At 42.0% G+C, this 20,873-nt stretch overlaps 1 protein-coding gene across 7 annotated transcripts in view; it reads left to right on the top strand.

Moving 5' to 3' along the window:
• PTPRG (protein tyrosine phosphatase receptor type G) overlaps positions 1 to 20,873 on the top strand; it is a 537,375-nt gene that overhangs the window by 333,214 nt on the left and 183,288 nt on the right. For all 7 annotated transcript variants that reach the window (XM_053378352.1, XM_053378351.1, XM_053378348.1 and 4 more), the window contains one exon: positions 14,599 to 14,694. In XM_053378352.1, the coding sequence (XP_053234327.1) occupies positions 14,599 to 14,694 (96 nt within the window). The remainder of the gene's footprint in view (positions 1 to 14,598; positions 14,695 to 20,873) is intronic.

Raw genomic sequence — 20,873 nt, 5'->3', positions numbered from 1 at the left:
CAGCTTCAGATTGCAATGCATTTCCATTAATATCTCCTACGGACAGGAAGCCCAGCAGAATATTAAGCAGCGCTGCTTTCTGCCATATTAAGTAATACTTAGGCTGCTTGAACCCCTTTTGAACAACTAATGAATGAGAGGGAGGGTCATAGATGCTCAGTTACCATGTGCAGGAAAACTCTGCCATCATCATGCACGTTAAAAGTGTCAGGAGGCACAAACATGGAGCAGCATTAAAATGTGTTTCCCAACACATTTGCAACTGTCTTTGCAACAACAACATTATTTTCATTCCATTGTGATTTTAGTGTATTCTGTGCTATTGTTTTACTCATTTTCATGTTAACACCAGCAAAATACAAACAACAACAAATTATTCGTGTGTGTGTGTGTGTGTATATGCATGCTGGATGGAGCCTTCCCGTACTAATCTGTTTCATAGGTTCAGAAAGCTGTCATAATCCAACAAGAAAACAGCAGCAACATGAAATACGTAGAAGTCACATAAAGTGGTAATTTTCTTTGATGCAGTTAATGTTTTGTGATCTGTACAATAACAAACTGTCAAACCTGGAAAAGTAGCACTCTATTTACTTTTGTGAATGGTTGCTTCACACATGGTATTTTTCCTCTCTGTCTTGGCCTCTCAATCTCGGGGTGGGGGGAGGAATCTACAGCAGCATCGGTGGTGTACATTAATCTACTTTGCCAATGAACAGCAAGGGAAGAGTTGCTGCCATCATGGGATAAGTGAGCCGTACATACTTGACCTCACTCCCTTGCCTCAAGGGTCCTTAGTGGGTTCTGCTGCCTAGTAGGCAGGGGCCAAAGGATAACATATTAGATGAGAGCAGGAAATGCTTCCTGGATCATTCTGGCACTGTGTGGATACCATGGCTATTTCTGTTTCTGAATGTGACAATACCGTTGAATTTTTGCCAACTTTTTAAAATGTAAGGCCAGACACAATGCATTTGTCAACCATTTAGGAGTAAACTGAATTTTAGTGCATTGCAATGCTTGATTTCAGAGAGTGAACCAGCCAACCTTCTTGCTAACTTTTTCCAGGTGTACATCCAGTTAGCTTTTCTCGAGTTAACTTTACAGTGGGGGGCGGTGGGGGAAAAGCTTTTCTGCACCATTCTAGTTCATCAGTTCATGAAATGGCATGGCTCTGCGTGGAGATTTCATCACAGGTGCGCTGTGCAGTATGGATTATGGCAGGGACTCAACACTCCACAGATGTTGAGTCACAGCCATAATTTATACTGCATATGTCTGTAATGAATTCTCTGTGCAGAGTCATGTCATTTCATGAACTGATGAACTAGAACGGTGCGGGAAAATATTTTTGTCAACTTTCTCTGCTTCGAAAGTGTTTGGTCTGCATGGCCCTCAACAAAACCTCATTTCTGGAAGTGCTCATTATAAGCTGAAGTGCTTATGACAGAATGCAGAACCAAGCCAAACAGAGCAGCCCTCCTAAAACCAGCAGGATTTATTCTCAGCCACTAACAAATTGTGATTTTTAAGAAAAAAGGAAAGTGAGGGACTCTACAAGAGCTGGAGAACCATCAGGAAGTCCTTGCACCATAGACTTAAAAACCTTTTTTGTGTGCCAAGAGTGTTCATAGACAAGAGTTGCAATCTGCATCATGCCTCAGATGAACTAAGGTTCTTGTCTACACAGGCGTATTCCTCATTAAAATGTGTTAAACATGCTGCAAGATTTGTGTTGAAGGGTGAAAATTCTCCAGTGAGAACTACACGTTCAAATGACATGCAGCTGACATACAGACATTTGCAAGTCTGTCCCCTACATATTTCAATCTGGCACATTTATTAATGACTAGAAGGTGCCACAAAAAAAGTTAGCAGAGCATAACAGTTGACTCTTCAGTGTCTCAGTCTTGCCCATCACCTGGTATCTGTTCTTTTCAACTGGAGATGGCAGGAATTGAAGATGGCATTCCTTGCATGGAAAACACTTGTCATTGATAGGATGACCATGTGATCTACTCTGTAGAACACTGTTTGAAGTACTGCCCTGAATCTAGTACAGTGGTACCTCAGGTTAAGTACTTAATTCATTCCGGAGGTCCATTCTTAACCTGAAACTGTTCTTAACCTGAAGCACCACTTTAGCTAATGGGGCCTCCTGCTGCCGCCATGCCGTCGGAGCACGATTTCTGTTCTCATCCTGAAGCAAAGTTCTTAACCCGAGGTACTATTTCTGGGTTAGCGGAGTCTGTAACCTGAGGTACCACTGTATAAAGATGAAGCATAAGAAGAGAGAGCAAAGGGTTGAAGTTGGCCATCCAGAGTTAGCGCCTGGACAGCAGATTGAGCTGGCACCGAGGTCACAGACTTGCTCACTTTGGAGCAGTTGTGCTCTTTTTCTATTTCATTAGAGGAATCATTTCAAAATGTGTATCTGTACATATATATTAACATACATTGTGCACATTATTTGTTGTGCACATTCTTGGGAAATCAGGGGGGAAGGGAGCTTGTCGCAGCCAGAGAGGGAGACTCCTGGGATTCTTCAGCAGTCTCTTGACACTGCCCCCCTCTGCTTCAGCCTTCAAGTCTGAACTGATCTCTGTCTCAGCTTCCTTCTGTTCATTAAACCCTCTTGTCCCATCAGTATCCAGCATCTCTTCACAAGCTTCGCCCTCTGACCTCTCTTCAGTGTCCCACCACCAATCCCCAGGCTCTGAGCCTTCCTCCCCTGGGATCTCCCTTGTGGGGTTCCCTAGCTGGTACCTCCTCCTTGCCTAGCCAGTCCCTGACACCATATCTCCAAATGCATAGAAAATAAACCATTTTCCAAAATATATGCTAGATAAAATACAGCGTATTTTATTGTAAAATAATAATAATAATAATAATAATAATAATAATAATAATAATTTATTTATATCCTGGCCTCCCCAGCCAAAGCCGGACTCAGAGTGGCTAACAACAGTAAAATAATACAGCATTCTAAAATCAATTCATTATAAAATCATTTCAAATCAAATTGATGGCAACCATTGGGCTAGAGTTCTATGAAGAAATTACCAAAGGAGGGGGTCAGGCTGTGCCTTGGCCAAAGGCCTGGTGGAACAGCTCTGTCTTGCAGTCCCTGCGGAAAGATGTCAAGTCCCGCAGGGCCCTAGTCTCTTGTGACCGAGCGTTCCACCAGATCGGGGCCACAGCTGAAAAAGCCCTGGCTCTGGTTGAGGCCAGCCTAACCTCTCTGTGGCCTAGGACCTCCAAGATGTTTTTGTTTGCAGACCGTAAGGTCCTCTGTGGGACATACCAGGAGAGGCGGTCCCGTAGGTACGAGGCTCCTAGGCCGTATAGGGCTTTAAAGGTTAAAAGCAGTACCTTAAACCTGATCCTGTACTCCACCGGGAGCCAGTGCAGCTGGTATAGCACTGGGTGAACATGATCCTGCAGCAAGGACCCCGTAAGTGCGCACAAACACACACACTTTATACACCTATATTTAACATATATACACTCTCTCTCTCTGTGTGTGTGTCCTATCTGTTTATGCTAAAAACAAAAGTGTGGTTTTAACAAGCCTTTTGTTTTATGTTCTATCAATATCATTTTTAAGGAAGGGGGAAATTCTTTATTTTCAGGAGCGTTTTACAATTTTGACTGTGGCAGGTCTCAGGAAACTTTCAGTGCTTTGTCCCCTTTTGACATTTAGGGAATAGGTGCGTCCTTCAAAGACGAGCCACTTAATGCTGAGCAAAGTTTGGCATGTAAGTTTGAAAGGAGTGTGAACAATTCCAGGTCACTTTCTGCTGACATTTCTGACACCGAAGCCAACTTCTATCAAGCGCTGTGACTCCCAGGTCCTCTCGGAATCCTTCAGTTCACCAGCCTCCTTCCTCATTGGCAATGTGCTTTTTTTTCTAAAATCAAAATACTTGCGGTGCTTTGCCATGTGGCATGAACTGGCTTTTCCTCAGGAAGGCAATTATCCTTTGAGGGTTTGGCTGGCCTGAAAAATATTTTGTTTCCAGGCAGGAAGGTCTTTCATGCAGTTCCAAAGCCCGAGAACTGTGCTTTGGGAAGTTTGTGGGGGATAGCTTTAACAATTGCTTTCCGAAAAGATGAGGTTGTGGGAAGTCAGTCTTAATGATTTGTTTATTTTGACTGCCGCACCACACCCTAGGTTGGGGCAGGTTGAAGTATGAGAACACATAAAATGTGCCTGTTCAAACACTGAGGTGCACAACAATTCAAGATCAGATTCCCTGGGGAACATGAATTTCCATAATTGTGGAACAGCCACTGAGAACACCATGCTCTGTGCCCCCGTTGCCTCAATTTAGTGCATGGGTGATATGACTAAGAAAGCTGCAGGCAGGGTCCAAAGTGCCCTTTAATTCTGTGCACATGCTTACATACACACACTTACCTGGGGCTTTACATGGATGCTTTGACAGCAGCTTCTCACACAGGTCTGGCAGCCACTTCTGAAGCTTCGCTGAGATTCAAGTGTCTAACAAGGGTTAGACACCAGAAAGGGAGTGTGCCTTAGTTTAAATTCCTCATTAAATTATGTGTAGTTTAAATTCCAAGAATACTTTACTCACCTGGTGACCTGTTTTTCTGACCCATGAAAACCTACCCAAAAACATATTTTGTTTTTTAAAAAAATCAAAACAAAAAACAACAACTAGACTAAGTAAATTAATCTGAGCTTAATCTGGTAAATGAGTTATACCTAATTTATTTCTACTACTCTGCATTTCAAGTGAGACAGGTATTATATACAATCAAAGGGGAACCAAATAATCGCTGGGTAGAAATTGAAATCAAGCTTCCTAACATCACTTGCCACGAGGTCTTCTGTTTAAGAATGTTAAACACAATCCATTCAACTCTATAATAAATCCATCTACTAATTGTGCTATTTGGATATGGAAAACCTGGCAACCTAAACTTGCAGTGTAATTTCTCTATTAATCCCACTATCATATCATTTAGATTTTTTCCGGCCATAGAGCGAAAAGCAATTTGAACACTAGGAATACAAAAGTTTATACACTGTGAGATTTCCGTACCAATAATCAACCTATATCTATTAACAAAATGGAAAAACTCCTTAAAATTATTACACACGCCTGTTTTCTTTTTCCTCTTTAAATTTTTGTCTGTTGTTCTAATTGTTATCTCTGTTTTATATACATTATAAAACATACGTGCCAGCTCCTAGGGACTGAGGCTGTCCCGTCCCGTCCCCCGTCCCCCCGCGCGTTGTTGTTTTTTTAAGGGGGCCAGGCCCTCTCAATGTTCAGAGGGCATTTGACTTCACCCTTGTCTCCTCGCGACGTTGCATCGGGCCCCCTCAATCAACCCAAGAAGATGGCATCTCAGTTATAAAGTGAAATAACAAAAATAACTTTAGAAAACAACAACAACACGTATTTGTTAGTCCTGAAAGGTTGTGCAATACAGTTTCTACTATCAGTGTTGCCTGAATTTAGAAGAACTATTGTAGGACAAACACAAAACATGCAAAGGTGGTGGAAGGGGTAAAAATGCAAATTTCAAGTGAGTTAATAGCCACAACACTATAATTCACAGCTCTTGCATGTTTTGAAATAGAAGACTTATTGCAGATTTCTTGTTGGTTTTGAATGATTTATAAGGCTTTACTTGTGGCACAGTGTTGCAATCTATGTTGTCATGGAAATTCTATTGAATTTATAGTTCCATTTATCCAAAACGATTTTCTAGACTTCATTTCATGGTGAATCATATGGTTGTTACTCTGAGTACAAAGCAATTTCGGGGGGTGCTGGGGGGGAGAAGTTTCACATTATAGAAAACATAGACACGATAGCAGTTAGTTGCCTTATCAAAATACAAATGAGTGTAACATGCATCTTTTCCCCCCTACTGAATCCACAGCAGCACCCCGTGTGTGCTGAAAATTACAGCTTAAGGGTTTTTTTGCATACATGTGCATGAAGTTGTCCTTACATGGAGGCTACTAGGGCAGCTGTCTTAACTAAAGTTTACTATTTCTCCATCCAGCAAACTTGGACATGATATTGACCCAATTTTGTTACAGATAAACGGCCCCCAGCTGAGAAATGCCTTGGTTCACATAGCTTCCTACGCAGTCTTTCCTCGCCTAGTGTTTTCCCGAAATTTTCTCCTGCATTTTTTTCTTTTCTTTTACACCATTCTCCACCAATTTTTTAGGGAGGAAAATTAGGCACTTGAAATTTATGAAAGGGGAAGGGAGAAAAATCAGAGATATTATCATGTGTGGGCAGGGCTGGATTTAGGTTTGATGAGACCCTAAGCTATTGAAGGTAAAGGGGCCCTTTATATGTCCAGCTGTTCTTTGTCAACAACAAATGGTTGCTGTTTTTTGTGTTGAATATATGCTATATGGTGATTTGTGGACCTGATAGGTATCTAAAGCCATTTGCACATAACAAAATAGGAGCCTACACAACACAAAACACTGTTGCTGTATGTAGGTTTTATTTTATTAGTTTTTTATCTTACATTTTGGAAATGTACATCCAGGGTTTTTTTTTTCTTTAAATTTTTGGGAGGCCCCCAAGAGAGTGGGGCCCTAAGCTATAGCTTGTTTAGCTTATACGTAAATCTGTCACTGTGTGGGGTGTGTGCATAGCTTTTGTGGGGCTTATCGTCTGGTCCAGGGTGTTCAGTGGGCGACTGTGAGTGTCCTTTCTTTCATCTACACTGGTACCTCGGGTTAAGAACTTAATTTGTTCCGGAGGTCCATTCTTAACCTGAAACTGTTCTTAACCTGAAGCACCACTTTAGCTAATGGGGCCTCCTGCTGCTACCGCGCTGCTGGAGCACGATTTCTGTTCTCATCCTGAAGCAAAGTTCTTAACCCAAGGTACTATTTCTGATTTAGTGGAGTCTGTAACCTGAAGCGTATGTAACCCGAGGTACCACTGTAGAGATCATTCCCTTTGGTCTGGATTTCCCTTAAAATCAGTGACTACACCAATCTCAGGTGCTTGGTAGCTAACCTCCCTGGCATTCACAAGCGCTAGCAGACAGTGGGGTGGAGCACTGGTGCTTCTCTGACCTCCCAGCAGGTGGCTCACTGCTGCTTATAGAAGGTGGCAGGGTGGCCAGCACTGTTCAAACACACTGCCAGGAGTGTCTTAACGACTCCTCCTATGGGTAACAGAATGTTTTGGAGCACAGTCCTACAATAGGCCATGAATTCTTAACTGTAGCTGCAATACTAAAGACCAGCAGCGTGCATCAGAGTCGAAAGGGGACTAAAAGATTATAAAACCCAGCCCCGTATAACAATGCACGGTTATCTAGGCAACACCTTCCCCATCCTTGATCACAGTGTGTACCCTGCTGTCACCTGCCTGTAGAACAGATAGCTTTGAATTAATCAATGTAATTAATCTGTCAGTTCTGCATGATTGGAAAGGGCAAAATATAAAGTCACTTATGAACACATTTTGTTCTCCCATTAACATGTCATTACGGAAGCTGTTCTCATATCTGCCCCACCTGTGACACTCTCATCGCATAGGAAGAACTGGGCAGTCTTCTTCCACTGGACTCTGCTGCAATAGGGACCCTCACTGTCCCTGGCGAAAGTATGGTGTTGTACATGCTAGAGAAGGGCAGAAAAAATAACTTTAACATTGCTCCTTCCTTTGCACATCTAGTAGGATATAAAAATTAGCAACTCCCCTTGCCAATTTCTGAAACCACTGAAGTTTCTGTTCCTCCAAATTTTAGAATGTTGTCACTAAGCCCACTAATTTAAAAACCACTGAAGTGTCTGGTCCTCCAGATTTTAGCATTTTATCACTAATAATAGAAGTCACAATACCACAGTGCTAAAGATACTTCAATCCACTAAAATCCAACAAAGTAACTGTGGAAGCGGAATGACCCACACAAGAGAACTTGCCCTTCTTCTCCTTCCTCCCATGTGCCTCCCATATGCTCCAAATCTACTCTGGAGGGTTGGACGAAGAACCAGAGCAGAGCTGAGGGTGTGGTCCCATTCCACTTGTGCAGTGACTTCATTGGGGGGGAAACTGGTGGATTTGAGCATGCTGAACTCTGTGGGATTGTGCCTGCAAATCCCACAAGCTCTAATGCAGTTGGCAGATGAGGGTATTCCAACAACCTTTTTAAATTTATTTCAGAAATGGGAGTCAGGTTGCAAAGTCATGCTGGTGTTTGTTTGTTTTTCTCACAAGAACAAGTAATCAAATGCACCGTGATAAAACTCTGAATTCCCCAAATATTTTTGCCATGCTTAAAACCTCACAAAGAAATTAGTTACGTGGATATAGAAGCTTTGCATACAATTTGGTTCCAAGCAAGAGATTTCACATCCCGCAGCAAATGGTGGTTGAGAATAATTCCTTCCTACATTGCAGCTGGGAGAGGTAATAATAATTAAAGATTAGTCTGTTCAATAGTTAGCTCCACTGAATCAAAGCAAATCGTTCAGACTACTTTCTTCAGTATTCTGAACTTGGAGTCCTTTTTTTAGCCCTGTATTCTTCCCAAAATATTTTGGCTTTCCAACAGCCTCTTTAATTATTGCCTCTGCAGTTAGCTGACTGATTCATTATAATGTTGGCTGTCTTAGAAGTCTTGCAGCTTTTTAAAACTTAAATTATATGATACCTCTGGATATGTAATAGTGATAATGGCAAACTCCCTATAGCTGAAGTACATTGGAATTCCTGATTCCATGTAGATGCTTTCATATTTGGTCAGATAAGGAGAAGGCATATAAAACACAGTATAGCGCTTTGCTTTCCTCACTTCCTTGAATTCTGGGAGGTTCCAGGGTGATCCTTTAAAGTTTCCTTATGAGAAGCAAAAACTGAACAGTTATGTTGCTCGTTTATTAAATTACTTATTTGCCGGTATGTTGAGCAAGGCTAGAATGCTGGTGCTAGAAATGGCAAGTCCAGAAAGAGTGAGAGACAACATTTTTGTCTGGGCCTTCGACTCTCTAGCCTAGTAGCCTAGTAACCTTATCACAGTATCAGTCCCCCTCAGTGTGATGCAACAGCATTTGAATGAGGAGCTGGCGGTCCAGAATGTCTGGCTATGAGGCAAGGACAATTTACCGTGCCACTGCGACTCCACATTTCTGGCCAATGCTAAAGTAAGCCTCATGTGGGCTGGTGCAGTCTAAAAGTCAGGATATGAAACCTCCTCTTAATTTTCCTATGCTTGGGAGGGATGAGTGAATGATAACCTTAAATCTACAGTTATGAGGGCCAGTGCTAAAACCCCCCTAAAATATAACCCTTTGGGTTGTATTCAGTTCCAGTCCTACTCAGAGTAGAACTCTTTTAATTCATGCCCATGACTAACCAAGGTAGATTAATTTCAACAGGCCTACTCTGTGTATTCTGGTTGGATGCAACCCATAGCATATTACACTGGTAAAAAAAAAAGGCTCTCAATCAATGCCCCTTTCCTCACTTACCCAAAAGAATATTGCAAAAATTAATTTCCTTCTAACGTTACCAGCAAAGATGGTCTAGAATGCTTTTGGCATCCTACAGACTATGCCAAGCTTACTGAATATTGTTTTCTTTCACATATTGTTGTCTTCTGCATAATATTACAAATATTTTAGACACTTTGTTTTAGTTTTCTCTGAATGGGAAGTAAAAATGTAGTTTATGGTCATTACTTGGGATTTTTATTTATTTCATATAAATGGAGCTCAAGTAATCCAACCTGAAACCAAATTGTTTTGAATTTGAATATCAGTGCATGAATGTATCATGTTGAAAATTGAGTGTTGTCCAAACCTGGAGGCTGTTAATTTGTAAGAGATTGCCAGGGATCTATGAGGTTGGGGATATGAAGGCAAAACAATTAAAATTTATCCTCCAGCTCTTCCAGGCAAATGTATTTTCTGCTGAATTCCCATTGGTACTTGTCAGGAGATATAAATATAAGGATGGCCCAAGAACGTAGCACTAATTTTTGGTTATCTAGCAATTCCCTGTCAGTACCATTTTCAGAATCGTGAGTATCTTTGCTGAAACAATGCACACCTCTGGTTTTCGTAGTTACAGCCCAGCATGTGACCTTACCCTGAGGAAGATGGTTGAAATAAAATCTAATTAAAACCCATTAAGTGGGTTATTTTGAAATATTAGGAAGTGAACAATGTGCTGGTAAGGTTATTGGAAATGATGCTATGATTGTTAAAGTTAACTGAACATGCCTCTTTTTTCATGCGGAGGCTCCAGAGGAGGATTGAGATAGAATATGGCAGCTGTGAAACATTGCAGTGCTCCTGTTTTGCATGTCTTTCAAGAAGTTGAGTTTGAACTCCTGCTCCTGTTCTGGCCTAGATTTGCTGCAGACCAACAGGGGCATTTAGGTATTTAGTACTGGAACTTGCCAAAATGTGTGGCATCGCTTATCAAAGTACTAGAAGATAAGGAATATGAATGAAGCTCTCTCATGTGGATAGAGGAATGGTATGGAACTGCAGGTGTTGCTCACACTCAAAGCAAGTCAATGCACAGGTGTTGGTTATATAGCACAGAAAGCCAGCCACATGTTGCCACCTATATGTATGGCCCTAATTTGCAGTGCATTTCTCTTAATAAATTAGGATGGCTCCTGCAGGAGAGCAGATGGAGTAAAGCTGTTTCTTGATTGCTTTCATATTTGCGTAAGCCATACATCACCATAGCTCAGCAGTGTGGCTCCATGACAACTAATCTGGCTGGTTGCAGTTTTTACTTGAACATACCACCTTGTTTTATGCGTGTGTCTTCTGTGTACATAAAAGATATGGAAGAAAAATACGTGATGCCCAACCGTCTGCAGAGAGCCAACGATCAGGTGCTTGTAAGAGCGGCAGGTATCTTCAAATAGAAGCTTTATTTTTCGAAACCTTGAGGTGTTGTTTTCATAGCCATACTATGCTGATGCATACTTGGATCAGAGGAGGCTGCACATGTCTCTCCCCTGGGGAGCATTTCTCATGTTACTCAACCAGCGATCATGAGCATGGCAGAATATAGAGCCTGCAAAAAAGAGGCTGCAGTGTTCTAAGCAGTCATGTGATTCCACCATCTTTAACCTGGATTCATATGACGGCATGATTAGATGCTACAGTTTACCAGCAAAGAGAGACTTTATGAGTAACTTGGTTGCATACAAGTTGAAACTACTTTTTAGTTTGTGTGTGTCTGTGTGTGTGTGTGTGAGAGAGAGAGAGAGATCCAGACCTTTCAGTTCTGAAAGAGAGAATTTTCTCCAGGTTAACCCAGTGGAATTGTAACGCTTAGCATGGTTCACGTATCATGGTAAGCCAGCGACTGTTTAGATTCCAGCTGAACAGCAAGAAAACCATGCAACACTGGGTCAAGTGTTCATGAATTAATCAGTTTATAGCAATAAGCAGCAATAAAAGCACATTCAGAGCAAATTATACCTCATGTGCTGCCCATCTGCGTTAAACCTGCGTTAAATTCTGCGTTTTTGACAGAATTACAAGCCTGGTAGATGAAGGGAACGCAGTGGATGTAGCCTACCTTGATTTCAGCAAGGCATTTGACAAGGTGCCCCATGATATTCTTGTAAAGAAGAAGGTAAAATGCGGTCTTGACTATGCTACCATTCAGTGGATTTGTAACTGGCTGACTGACCGAACCCAAAGGGTGCTCATCAATGGTTCCTCTTCATCCTGGAGAAGAGTGACTAGTGGGGTGCCACAGGGATCTGTCTTGGGCCCAGTCTTATTCAACATCTTTATCAACGACTTGGATGATGGACTCAAGGGCATCCTGATCAAATTTGCAGGTGACACCAAACTGGGAGGGGTGGCTAACACCCCAGAGGACAGGATCACACTTCAAAACGACCTTGACAGATTGGAGAACTGGGCCAAAACAAACAAGATGAATTTTAACAGGGAGAAATGTAAAGTATTGCACTTGGGCAAAAAAAATGAGAGGCACAAATACAAGATGGGTGACACCTGGCTTGAGAGCACTACATGTGAAAAGGATCTAGGAGTCTTGGTTGACCACAAACTTGACATGAGCCAACAGTGTGACGCGGCAGCTAAAAAAGCCAATGCAATTCTGGGCTGCATCAATAGGAGTATAGCATCTAGATCAAGGGAAGTAATAGTGCCACTGTATTCTGCTCTGGTCAGACCTCACCTGGAGTACTGTGTCCAGTTCTGGGCACCACAGTTCAAGAAGGACACTGACAAACTGGAACGTGTCCAGAGGAGGGCAACCAAAATGGTCAAAGGCCTGGAAATGATGCCTTATGAGGAACGGCTAAGGGAGCTGGGCATGTTTAGCCTGGAGAAGAGGAGGCTAAGGGGTGATATGATAGCCATGTTCAAATATATAAAAGGATGTCACATAGAGGAGGGAGAAAGGTTGTTTTCTGCTGCTCCAGAGAAGCGGACACGGAACAATGGATCCAAACTACAAGAAAGAAGATTCCACCTAAACATTAGGAAGAACTTCCTGACAGTAAGAGCTGTTTGACAGTGGAATTTGCTGCCAAGGAGTGTGGTGGAGTCTCCTTCTTTGGAGGTCTTTAAGCAGAGGCTTGACAACCATATGTCAGGAGTGCTCTGATGGTGTTTCCTGCTTGGCAGGGGGTTGGACTCGATGGCCCTTGTGGTCTCTTCCAACTCTATGATTCTATAAGTCTTCTTCGCCGTCGCTATCGCCACTTGGTAGGCTTGACGTTGAGCTCTAACCTGTCTCCGGTCAGATTTGGAGTGAGTTTTCTGCCACCGACGCTCTAGCCGTCTCAGTGATTGTTTCATCGCCCTCAGCTCCGAAGAAAACCATGGGGCTGTCCGGGCTCCATGCAATCGGAGAGGGCGCTTCAGAGCCAGACAGTCGATAGCCCTGGTTAACTCCGCATTCCAGTGGGCCACCAGGGAATCAGCTGAAAGGCCATCAACATGGGATAAAGCATCCCCTACCACTCTCTGGAAACCATTTGGATCCATTAAGTGGCGGGGGCGGACCATCCAAATTGGTCCCACCTCCCTGCAGAGGGGAAGGGTCACGGAGAAGTCCAGTTGCACCAGGAAGTGATCTGACCATGGCACTTCTTTTGTTTCACTTTTACTTAGTGTCAGATCACCCACGTCACTAGAGGTGAACACCAGGTCTAAGGCATGTCCATGACTATGAGTTGGGCCAAACTTATTCAGGGACAGCCCCATGGAGGCCATGCTTTCCACAAAGTCCCGAGCAGCCCCTTGTAAGGTCGTGTCGGCATGGATGTTAAAATCCTCTAGGACAACCAAACTAGGTGTCTCCAGGAGAAAATCCGCCACGACCTGAAGCAGCTCAGACAGGGAATCCTTGGTGCAGCGGGGAGGTCGGTACACCAAAAGGAATCCTGTACTGCCCCTATTGCCCAGCTTCCAGAACATGCACTCAGAAAACTGGATCTTCCCAGTAGGACGCCTGGTGCAAGCTAGTGACTTCCTAAAAATCACTGCAACCCCCCCTCCCCGCCCACATGACCTGGGTTGCTGTGCGTAAGAGAAACCTGGTGGGCAAGCAGCGGCAAGGACAGGCCCATCTGCTTCCTCCAACCAGGTCTCTGTCACACATGCCCGGTCAAATCCTCCATCCACAATCAGGTCATGGATGGCAGTGGTTTTATTCATCATTGACCTGGCATTACACAGCAACACCTTCAGGTCATGTGGGTTTCCCCTGTTGATTCCAGTATCCATCCGGTCAAGGCCAGACCCGGAGGCAGGGATAGTCTTCAAACAACGACTAAACCTGCCTCCTCGGTAATGACATGGTCTGGTCTTAGTGTAACTCCGCCTCCTGCCCATGATCACCGAGATTGGATGTCCCAGTGCTTCCCCCCCTGTGGAACTTGTCCCAGCCATCGTGTTGGCTGGGGCCCCACTCCCAGGCAGCCCTGATCCCGCCCCTTAAAACAAAACACAAACTATACAGAACCAATAAAACAACAACAAAAAAATGGAACAGAACAATTATACTAAAATTAATCCCCAACCAAATATCCATCCCACCCACCCACCCCCAACAAAGGAAAAAAGGAAATAAAGAAATAAAAATTCTTTTATTTATGGTAGGTTTAGCCATCTTAGTCGCCCCAGATATGAGCTTGGCACACTTACTTTCATTTTCTGTATGTTGCAACAAATAATAACTATTATTTATGCATTTGCAAAATCATCCGAGTTGTGGCTAGTTACTTAATTCCTGCTGAGGCACCGCAAGAAAATGGCCATTGTGCCCTTGACCACAAATTAGTCAATTTATTCTTACTTTACTGCCTTACCTGAAATCCAGCATGTAGACCATCTTCCAACACATGGAGGTTTTCCATTCCCAACCTTCCTCTGACTTTGCCTTTCCCACTTAGATCCATGCTCTCTCACCCTAGGAACTTGTTCCAGCCATCGGGGTTGGGGGTTCAAACATCACTGAGCCAAAGATTTCATCTTGGTCCTCCCTGGTCTACAAACAACGCATTATTCATTGTCCCATCTTGGAGTCAATTTTGCAGCAAAGTAAAATTCTTTCCATTTTTCCACAGATGCAGATTTATTTCTACAATCCTGATGATTTTGACAGCTTTGGGACAGCGGTCCAAGAGAAAAGAATAATAGGAGCCATGGCTGTGTTTTTTCAGGTAAGTTGCTCATTGACCCAAACTCTGTGAAGCCAAGAGGTGGCAAAGTTTTCCCTCCCCACACCTCCTTTCTTTATCATTACTGTTGTTGTTGTTATTCATTGAATTGGTTCTGCTTTAATGGATGCATCTGTTTTCTCATTCACACCTGTCTAAATGAAGGATATTTTCTATTGTCTGCTGTGTGATTTAAAATGTAAATAAGTGTGTTTAGAAACATAATGGAAATCTTTGCATGAATTATTCTGATTTTTATAGCTGCTTGACTGGTGCACAGATTGGAGAACACATTTATCATAGAACTTACCTTGCTATTGAAGCATGTAGCTCAGGTTCTTGAAATATTAACGGGCCTCTTAGGCTGGAAGAAAACTTTAAATTCAGATGCAACTTGCCAGCATATTAATCAATATCCTCAGTTTTCCTGTCCTCCCTCCCTCCTTCCCCAATCTCTCTCTCTCTCTCTCTCTCTCTCTCTCTCTCTCTCTCTCTCTCTCTCTCTTACTGTAGTAGCATCTTATTATAAATTGTCATGGCAACTAAATATCTCAAGGAAATCAGGTTTTCCAAGTCAGTGGATTTATGGAGCCCCTTTTTATAAAATGCTTTTTGAAAGAATGTGAATGTTCAGTTAGCTCATTTACAGGTTCAGCACACCTGAGGACTTGCGGTACTTTACAGGGGCCGCTGCTTATGATGGCTGACAGGTCAAGTCAAATTGAAGGGCTGTTCAGCTTCTTTGTCTCATTATATAGGAGAAATGGTTTTCCTTTTCTGAGTAAAGGATAAATTAAGGTGAAAGTGACGGTACAACCTTCTTCCGATAGGCTATCGCAAATTCAGGTGCACATAAGCTATGCCTTTCAGTGGAACACATCTCAAACAATACTCAAACTTTTGGGAAAAACACCAGTCTTTTCTTAGCCATTGTATTTGCTTTTACATCCACACTTCCTTAAGGGCTCAATTTCTTTTTACCACAATTGATAAAATATAGCAAGGGAAACATACCAACATCTGGCCCAAATCAGTAAATATGCTTGATAGAAATAATTTTCTAAAAGTTCTTCTGTTTTATATGGCAAGATGGTTTTCTGCTGAAAGATCATTGGAAACATAGCTGTCAGCTTTCAGATTTGAAAATAAGGGATCAGCAGCCTTGAAAATAAGGGATCAGCAGCCTCACCTGTCCCAGGGACAGTCTACGGGATATCTAACAATCCAGGATAGCAGCGGGAAGCAGCGGGAAATGGCACTGGGATAAGGGATTTCCCGCAAAAAAAGGGAAGGTTGACAGCTATGATTGGAAGATCGGCCATTAAGGGCATCTTTCTCTGCTTGTCAGCGTTCTCACTGCTTCGCTTGACTTATCTTGGAGATTGTAGTGGCATAGTAGGAAAGGGACATTCTTTCTTAGGAGCATAGGGTTAAGTCTAACCCTTAGAGTGAAGCAATTTCTTCTCATGCAATGGAGCTCCACCCCACATGCTCTCTGCACCACCACCAAATCTGCTCCAGAAAATTGCAGTGAAACCCAGAGCAGATTTGAATAAGGTATGTGGGGGAAGGAGATGTAGGGGATGTTCTGATACATGACCAAAAGTTGGATACAACCTATAGGTTACATAAGTTACACTATAGTGTAATGGGATTGTATTTTTGGGGATTGTATTTTTTGTCACTTGTGCTATGAAGCTAAACAAAAATCACTTTTATTACTGCTTTTTGAACCAGGCATTATTTTACTTTTGTAGGTGTGCTTTCTGTCTCTGACTTGATACTCACTTTGGTTATAATGTTGTTTTCTATTCATTTCCATTCATTTGAAAAAGTCTAGTTTTAAAAATAAACCACTTGACATTAAACCAAGTGTTTCAACAGCTAGGAAGGTAATTGGCCAAATTAATTCAGTCAGAGATACCAGAGACAGAAAGGTGAAAATATTGTACTTTGTGAAACTTGCCTCCACAGTTATATATGTCTATAGACATTTATAAGGTGTATATATAAAAAAAAGCATGTAGCAGCAGAGATTTCATGGAGTCAGTTTGCGATGGCAGGTGGTTAAGAAATTTTCATATTTGTTATCTTCTGCCACCTGATATACATGTGGCGTCTATTTTATTTCCAGAAGAAGTTGTCTTTTATTTAAAGTCATGAATGTGTCTTTTAAAGACACAATTGAACTGTGTTTTTATCTTAATAGATCTTAGGAGCAATAATAAAAAGGAGCAGTGCTCTAAAATGTGTTGTAGGAAAAGATTTGTTGTGAGTCTTGGTCGATATAAATTGATTAGACACATGAACTCAGGTAGGGTGTGCTTTTGCTACTGCTGGTTTTATTCGTGTTTGATCATTTTTCCTTGTGTTCTGTTGTATTTTAATATATTTTTTTGACGTACAATGCCTCAGGAAAGTTTGCTTTTAAAGGTGTCCTGTATCACTGTTAAATAGATAGCAGAAGTTGTGGGTGGGGGCTGGAGAATGCTGCTGTGCTCCCTTGCATAGTGGTGCGGCAGGGTGAGGCACATAGCCAGTGGAGTTCCAGATTGGTGGCATTGGTTTCCCAGATGCTGCCACCATCAGCGTGGAGTATCACCATCTTCTTTCACCACAGCACCATCCTGGTGAACCATAGAACCTTAATCAATGGAAAAATCCTGTTTCGCCTGGAAAGCGTAGGTTTCTAAGTTCAGTGAAACCATAAAGGTTATTTGTAGCACGCCTTTCAGCAATGTCAGGCCTTGTTATACAATCTAAAACCTTCTGGTGTAGTTTAGTCGCAGATCCAAAGATCTTACCCATCCATATGTGTGAGCCTTATAAATAAGTAAGCATGAACTATATTTTGTTTCTATAGTTCCCCACCCCCTGTGTGTGTGTGTGTGTGTGAGAGAGAGAGAGAGAGAGAGAGAGAGAGAGAGAGAGAGAGAGAGAGAGAGAAACAGGCGGGGTTCTGGTTTGAGCTAGCTTTCTGCAGTTAGGAATAAACAAGAATTTAAAAAAAATGATACTCATGTATTTTGTTTACTGTTTATTTTATGTATAGCCCATATGTACCAATAAACAGTTTAATAAAACCAATAGTCAACAAAACTGGAATAGTGAGATGCAGTGGGTTTTTCTGGGGGGACGCAGGGGTACACATAACCCTAAACATTTTGTGAATCTAAGTTTGGCCTCATTGAGGGGCAGTACTTCAATATGAGTAGGAAAATGAGAGTATCCCTAAACATTTTTTAGGCAAGGGGGGGGGGAGCACTTGTGAGATGCACTATTATACCTTCTTTCCCAGTCTCTATACATACACACTCACCCATTTACTTAAATTCCATCTTCTGATGGATTTATCTGTAAGCCACTTTAGGACCCAATCTTAGCTGAAAAGCACATCCGCCAACTGTGGATCATGGAGTGGATAGGAGACTTTGAATATTACTATCGTATCTAGGCTACCAGCAGATGATATCAATATCCATGTACTATGCACCAATTGGCTAAGGTGCATGCCTGAGACTTGCAACATAGGAAATGAAGACGGAGAATAGAATAGTTCTGGAAATCTGGGAAACAAATTACAGTCGCCTCAGCTATGGGGCAGTTCTGGTCTCAGTGTTCTATTGTTGGAGACGCTATACTGTGGGTCATATTAGCCTGACATGGCCAACTTCTGGCTCCTCCCACTTGCCAGAATTGGAATTTTGGGAGGTCGGGATTTGGCCTAGTGGCTGGATCCACTTCCACACTCCTACCTCTCACTACTATGAAAAGGCTGCTTAATGGACTTTTACAATACCCATACAGCACGTACTCTACTGAGTCTATGGATATATGATTCCATATCACTGCTCTGTTTTACTGCTTGGCTTAAAAGTTTAGTTTGGTTGATTTTTTTTTTTTTAAGTAAAAACTAGTGGAAGCTAAATTTGCGAAGGGGGTGGGTTGGGGGAATTAAGTGACCAGTGTTTAGAGTTTCAAATATCACAAAGCTTTGAAAGTCATGCTGAATATCAGAATACATTTCCCTGAGTTCCTGTAGGCTATTTCTATGCTCCATTTGGTTTCCATTGTGGTTGTAATCTCTGCTGCATATTGCATGCTGAAGCATCTCACTGTGAGTGGGAGTTAGTGAACCATATCTTAGGAAGACCTCATGAAATAAAAAGGTTTCTCCCTAAGCTATTACAGGTTGAATGCTCCTTTTAACCTTGTTTTATGCAGCATTACGGAAATATTCTTACTATTACTGAGATTTCACTGTAATCTCTGCCTGGAAACTTCAAATTAAAAAAGAAGTCCCCACCCTACCCCGTGGACTTGCTGCTTTTATACATACCCCTTTGCATACAAAAATACAAGGCATCGAATCACCAGTAATTCAGAGCTATTAATAACGATTAGTGCCAGACATAGTTTACCCTGTACATTTTTTAAAACATGTCATTGTGAGACCTTGTTAATATGGTGGCCTCTTACACATCACCGAAAAGGACATTGATTAGCATAGTATCTGCATATGCTAATTTATACATATTGATACAGGTGCCGAAATAATCATTAGAATTTAAATAGGAATGGAGTTTATTTCTTTCCGTACTGAGGAAGATTAGCAGGTGCTGTTGATGGGCAATTGCAAGGCTTCTGCTCTCCTTTGAGTTTTTTTACCTTTAACCTTGGACAACACAGCTCTTCAAAAAGAAGGTTCCTTCAGATAAGAATTGTTCTCTGTAAAATAGGATACTACACTGGTACCTCAGGTTAAGTACTTAATTCGTTCCAGAGGTCCGTTCTTAACCTGAAACTGTTCTTAACCTGAAGCACCACTTTAACTAATGGGGCCTCCTGCTGCCGCCGCACCACCAGAGCATGATTTCTGTTCTCATCCTGAAGCAAAGTTCTTAACCTGAAGCACTATTTCTGGGTTAGCGGAGTCTGTAACCTGAAGTGTATGTAACCTGAAGCATATGTAACCCGAGGTACCGCTGTATAGCCTCCCTACAGATTGCCATTCAGCCTTAGGCTGAAGAGCTGCAGAAAGGGGATCCCTTCTAAGGAATAGGTTCTACTGTACAACTACTCTTACTGTCGAAATATTTCTCCTAATGATCAAGCAGAATTTTACCCTCTTGTAACTTGAGCCAACTTTAGACCTGCCCTCTTGAGCAGCAGAGAACGTTATCTTAGTAATTGTTAACAGTGTCATTTAAGTGGCACCGCATGGCAAGAGAGAAGGCCGAGGCAGAGAAAAAAGTGCCTTTCCTAAACCCGTATTCTGTGCCACTACTGCTCTCTCTCAACTCTTTAGCAATAGCTGCAAATCTTTTCTTTATATTTATATTCTACATTTAGTGTTACATTGTACCATGTAATTATTGGTGGCACTTTTAAAAATTAAGAACCCTCAGGGTTGGTTTTTTTGTTGGTTTTTGTTGGGTCTTGTTTAATAATTTAGCCTTAGCCATATTAAAGTCTTCTTACTCAGTTCATTAGGTTTCAAGGACAATTGGCAACAGCCAGTACATTGGGATTGAAATGAGTGAAATAAGATGTTATTGCACCCTTATTTTGTTAGCAATGAGTGCATATCCCACCGTTCAGCCCTTAGAAGGGCCTGTGAGGTGGCTTGCAGTTTTATAAAGAAAGGCAGACGTTGATATTTACAATTACAATTTAAAAAAACAGAGCCATGAAACGTATGGGCAATCAGAGAGCTTTGCGGCACATTAAAAGAGTCAAGAATTTTGTTATGGCAGAATTTTTTTCAGTTGGTCCCTTCATGGTTTGTCTGCCTGCTTGTGTGAAGGGAAGAGGAAAGCAGGGGTGTTCAGGCTGCATACACTAGCACACAACTAATTCACATTGTGGCTCACTAAACCATACTTTATGGCTTAGTGCTACATGCAAATGGTGGCAATACTGGGCAAGATATCTTGTAGGACCCCTGGTATAAGGCAGCTTCCTAGGTTCCCCCTATTAGTTTTGTAAAAAAGAAGAAGCTCTTGTACCAGTTTCCAAGCTGCTTTTAGAATTTGAGAGGAATGTAAACAGTCGGGGTTCTGAGTGGCAACTTCTTGGGTAAAATTCAATTGCGGATTGTGACTGTGGACTATATTTTTAAATGTTCTCCGAATATTCCACTCAGAAATGTCACTTCCAGCAGCTGTCAGTACCGCTGACCT

This window comes from Podarcis raffonei, chromosome 2 (assembly GCF_027172205.1).
Source record: "Podarcis raffonei isolate rPodRaf1 chromosome 2, rPodRaf1.pri, whole genome shotgun sequence".
Classification (NCBI taxonomy): domain Eukaryota; kingdom Metazoa; phylum Chordata; class Lepidosauria; order Squamata; family Lacertidae; genus Podarcis; species Podarcis raffonei.
Note: the sequence above shows the minus strand (reverse complement) of the source record. Positions and strands in the feature narration are given on the sequence as shown.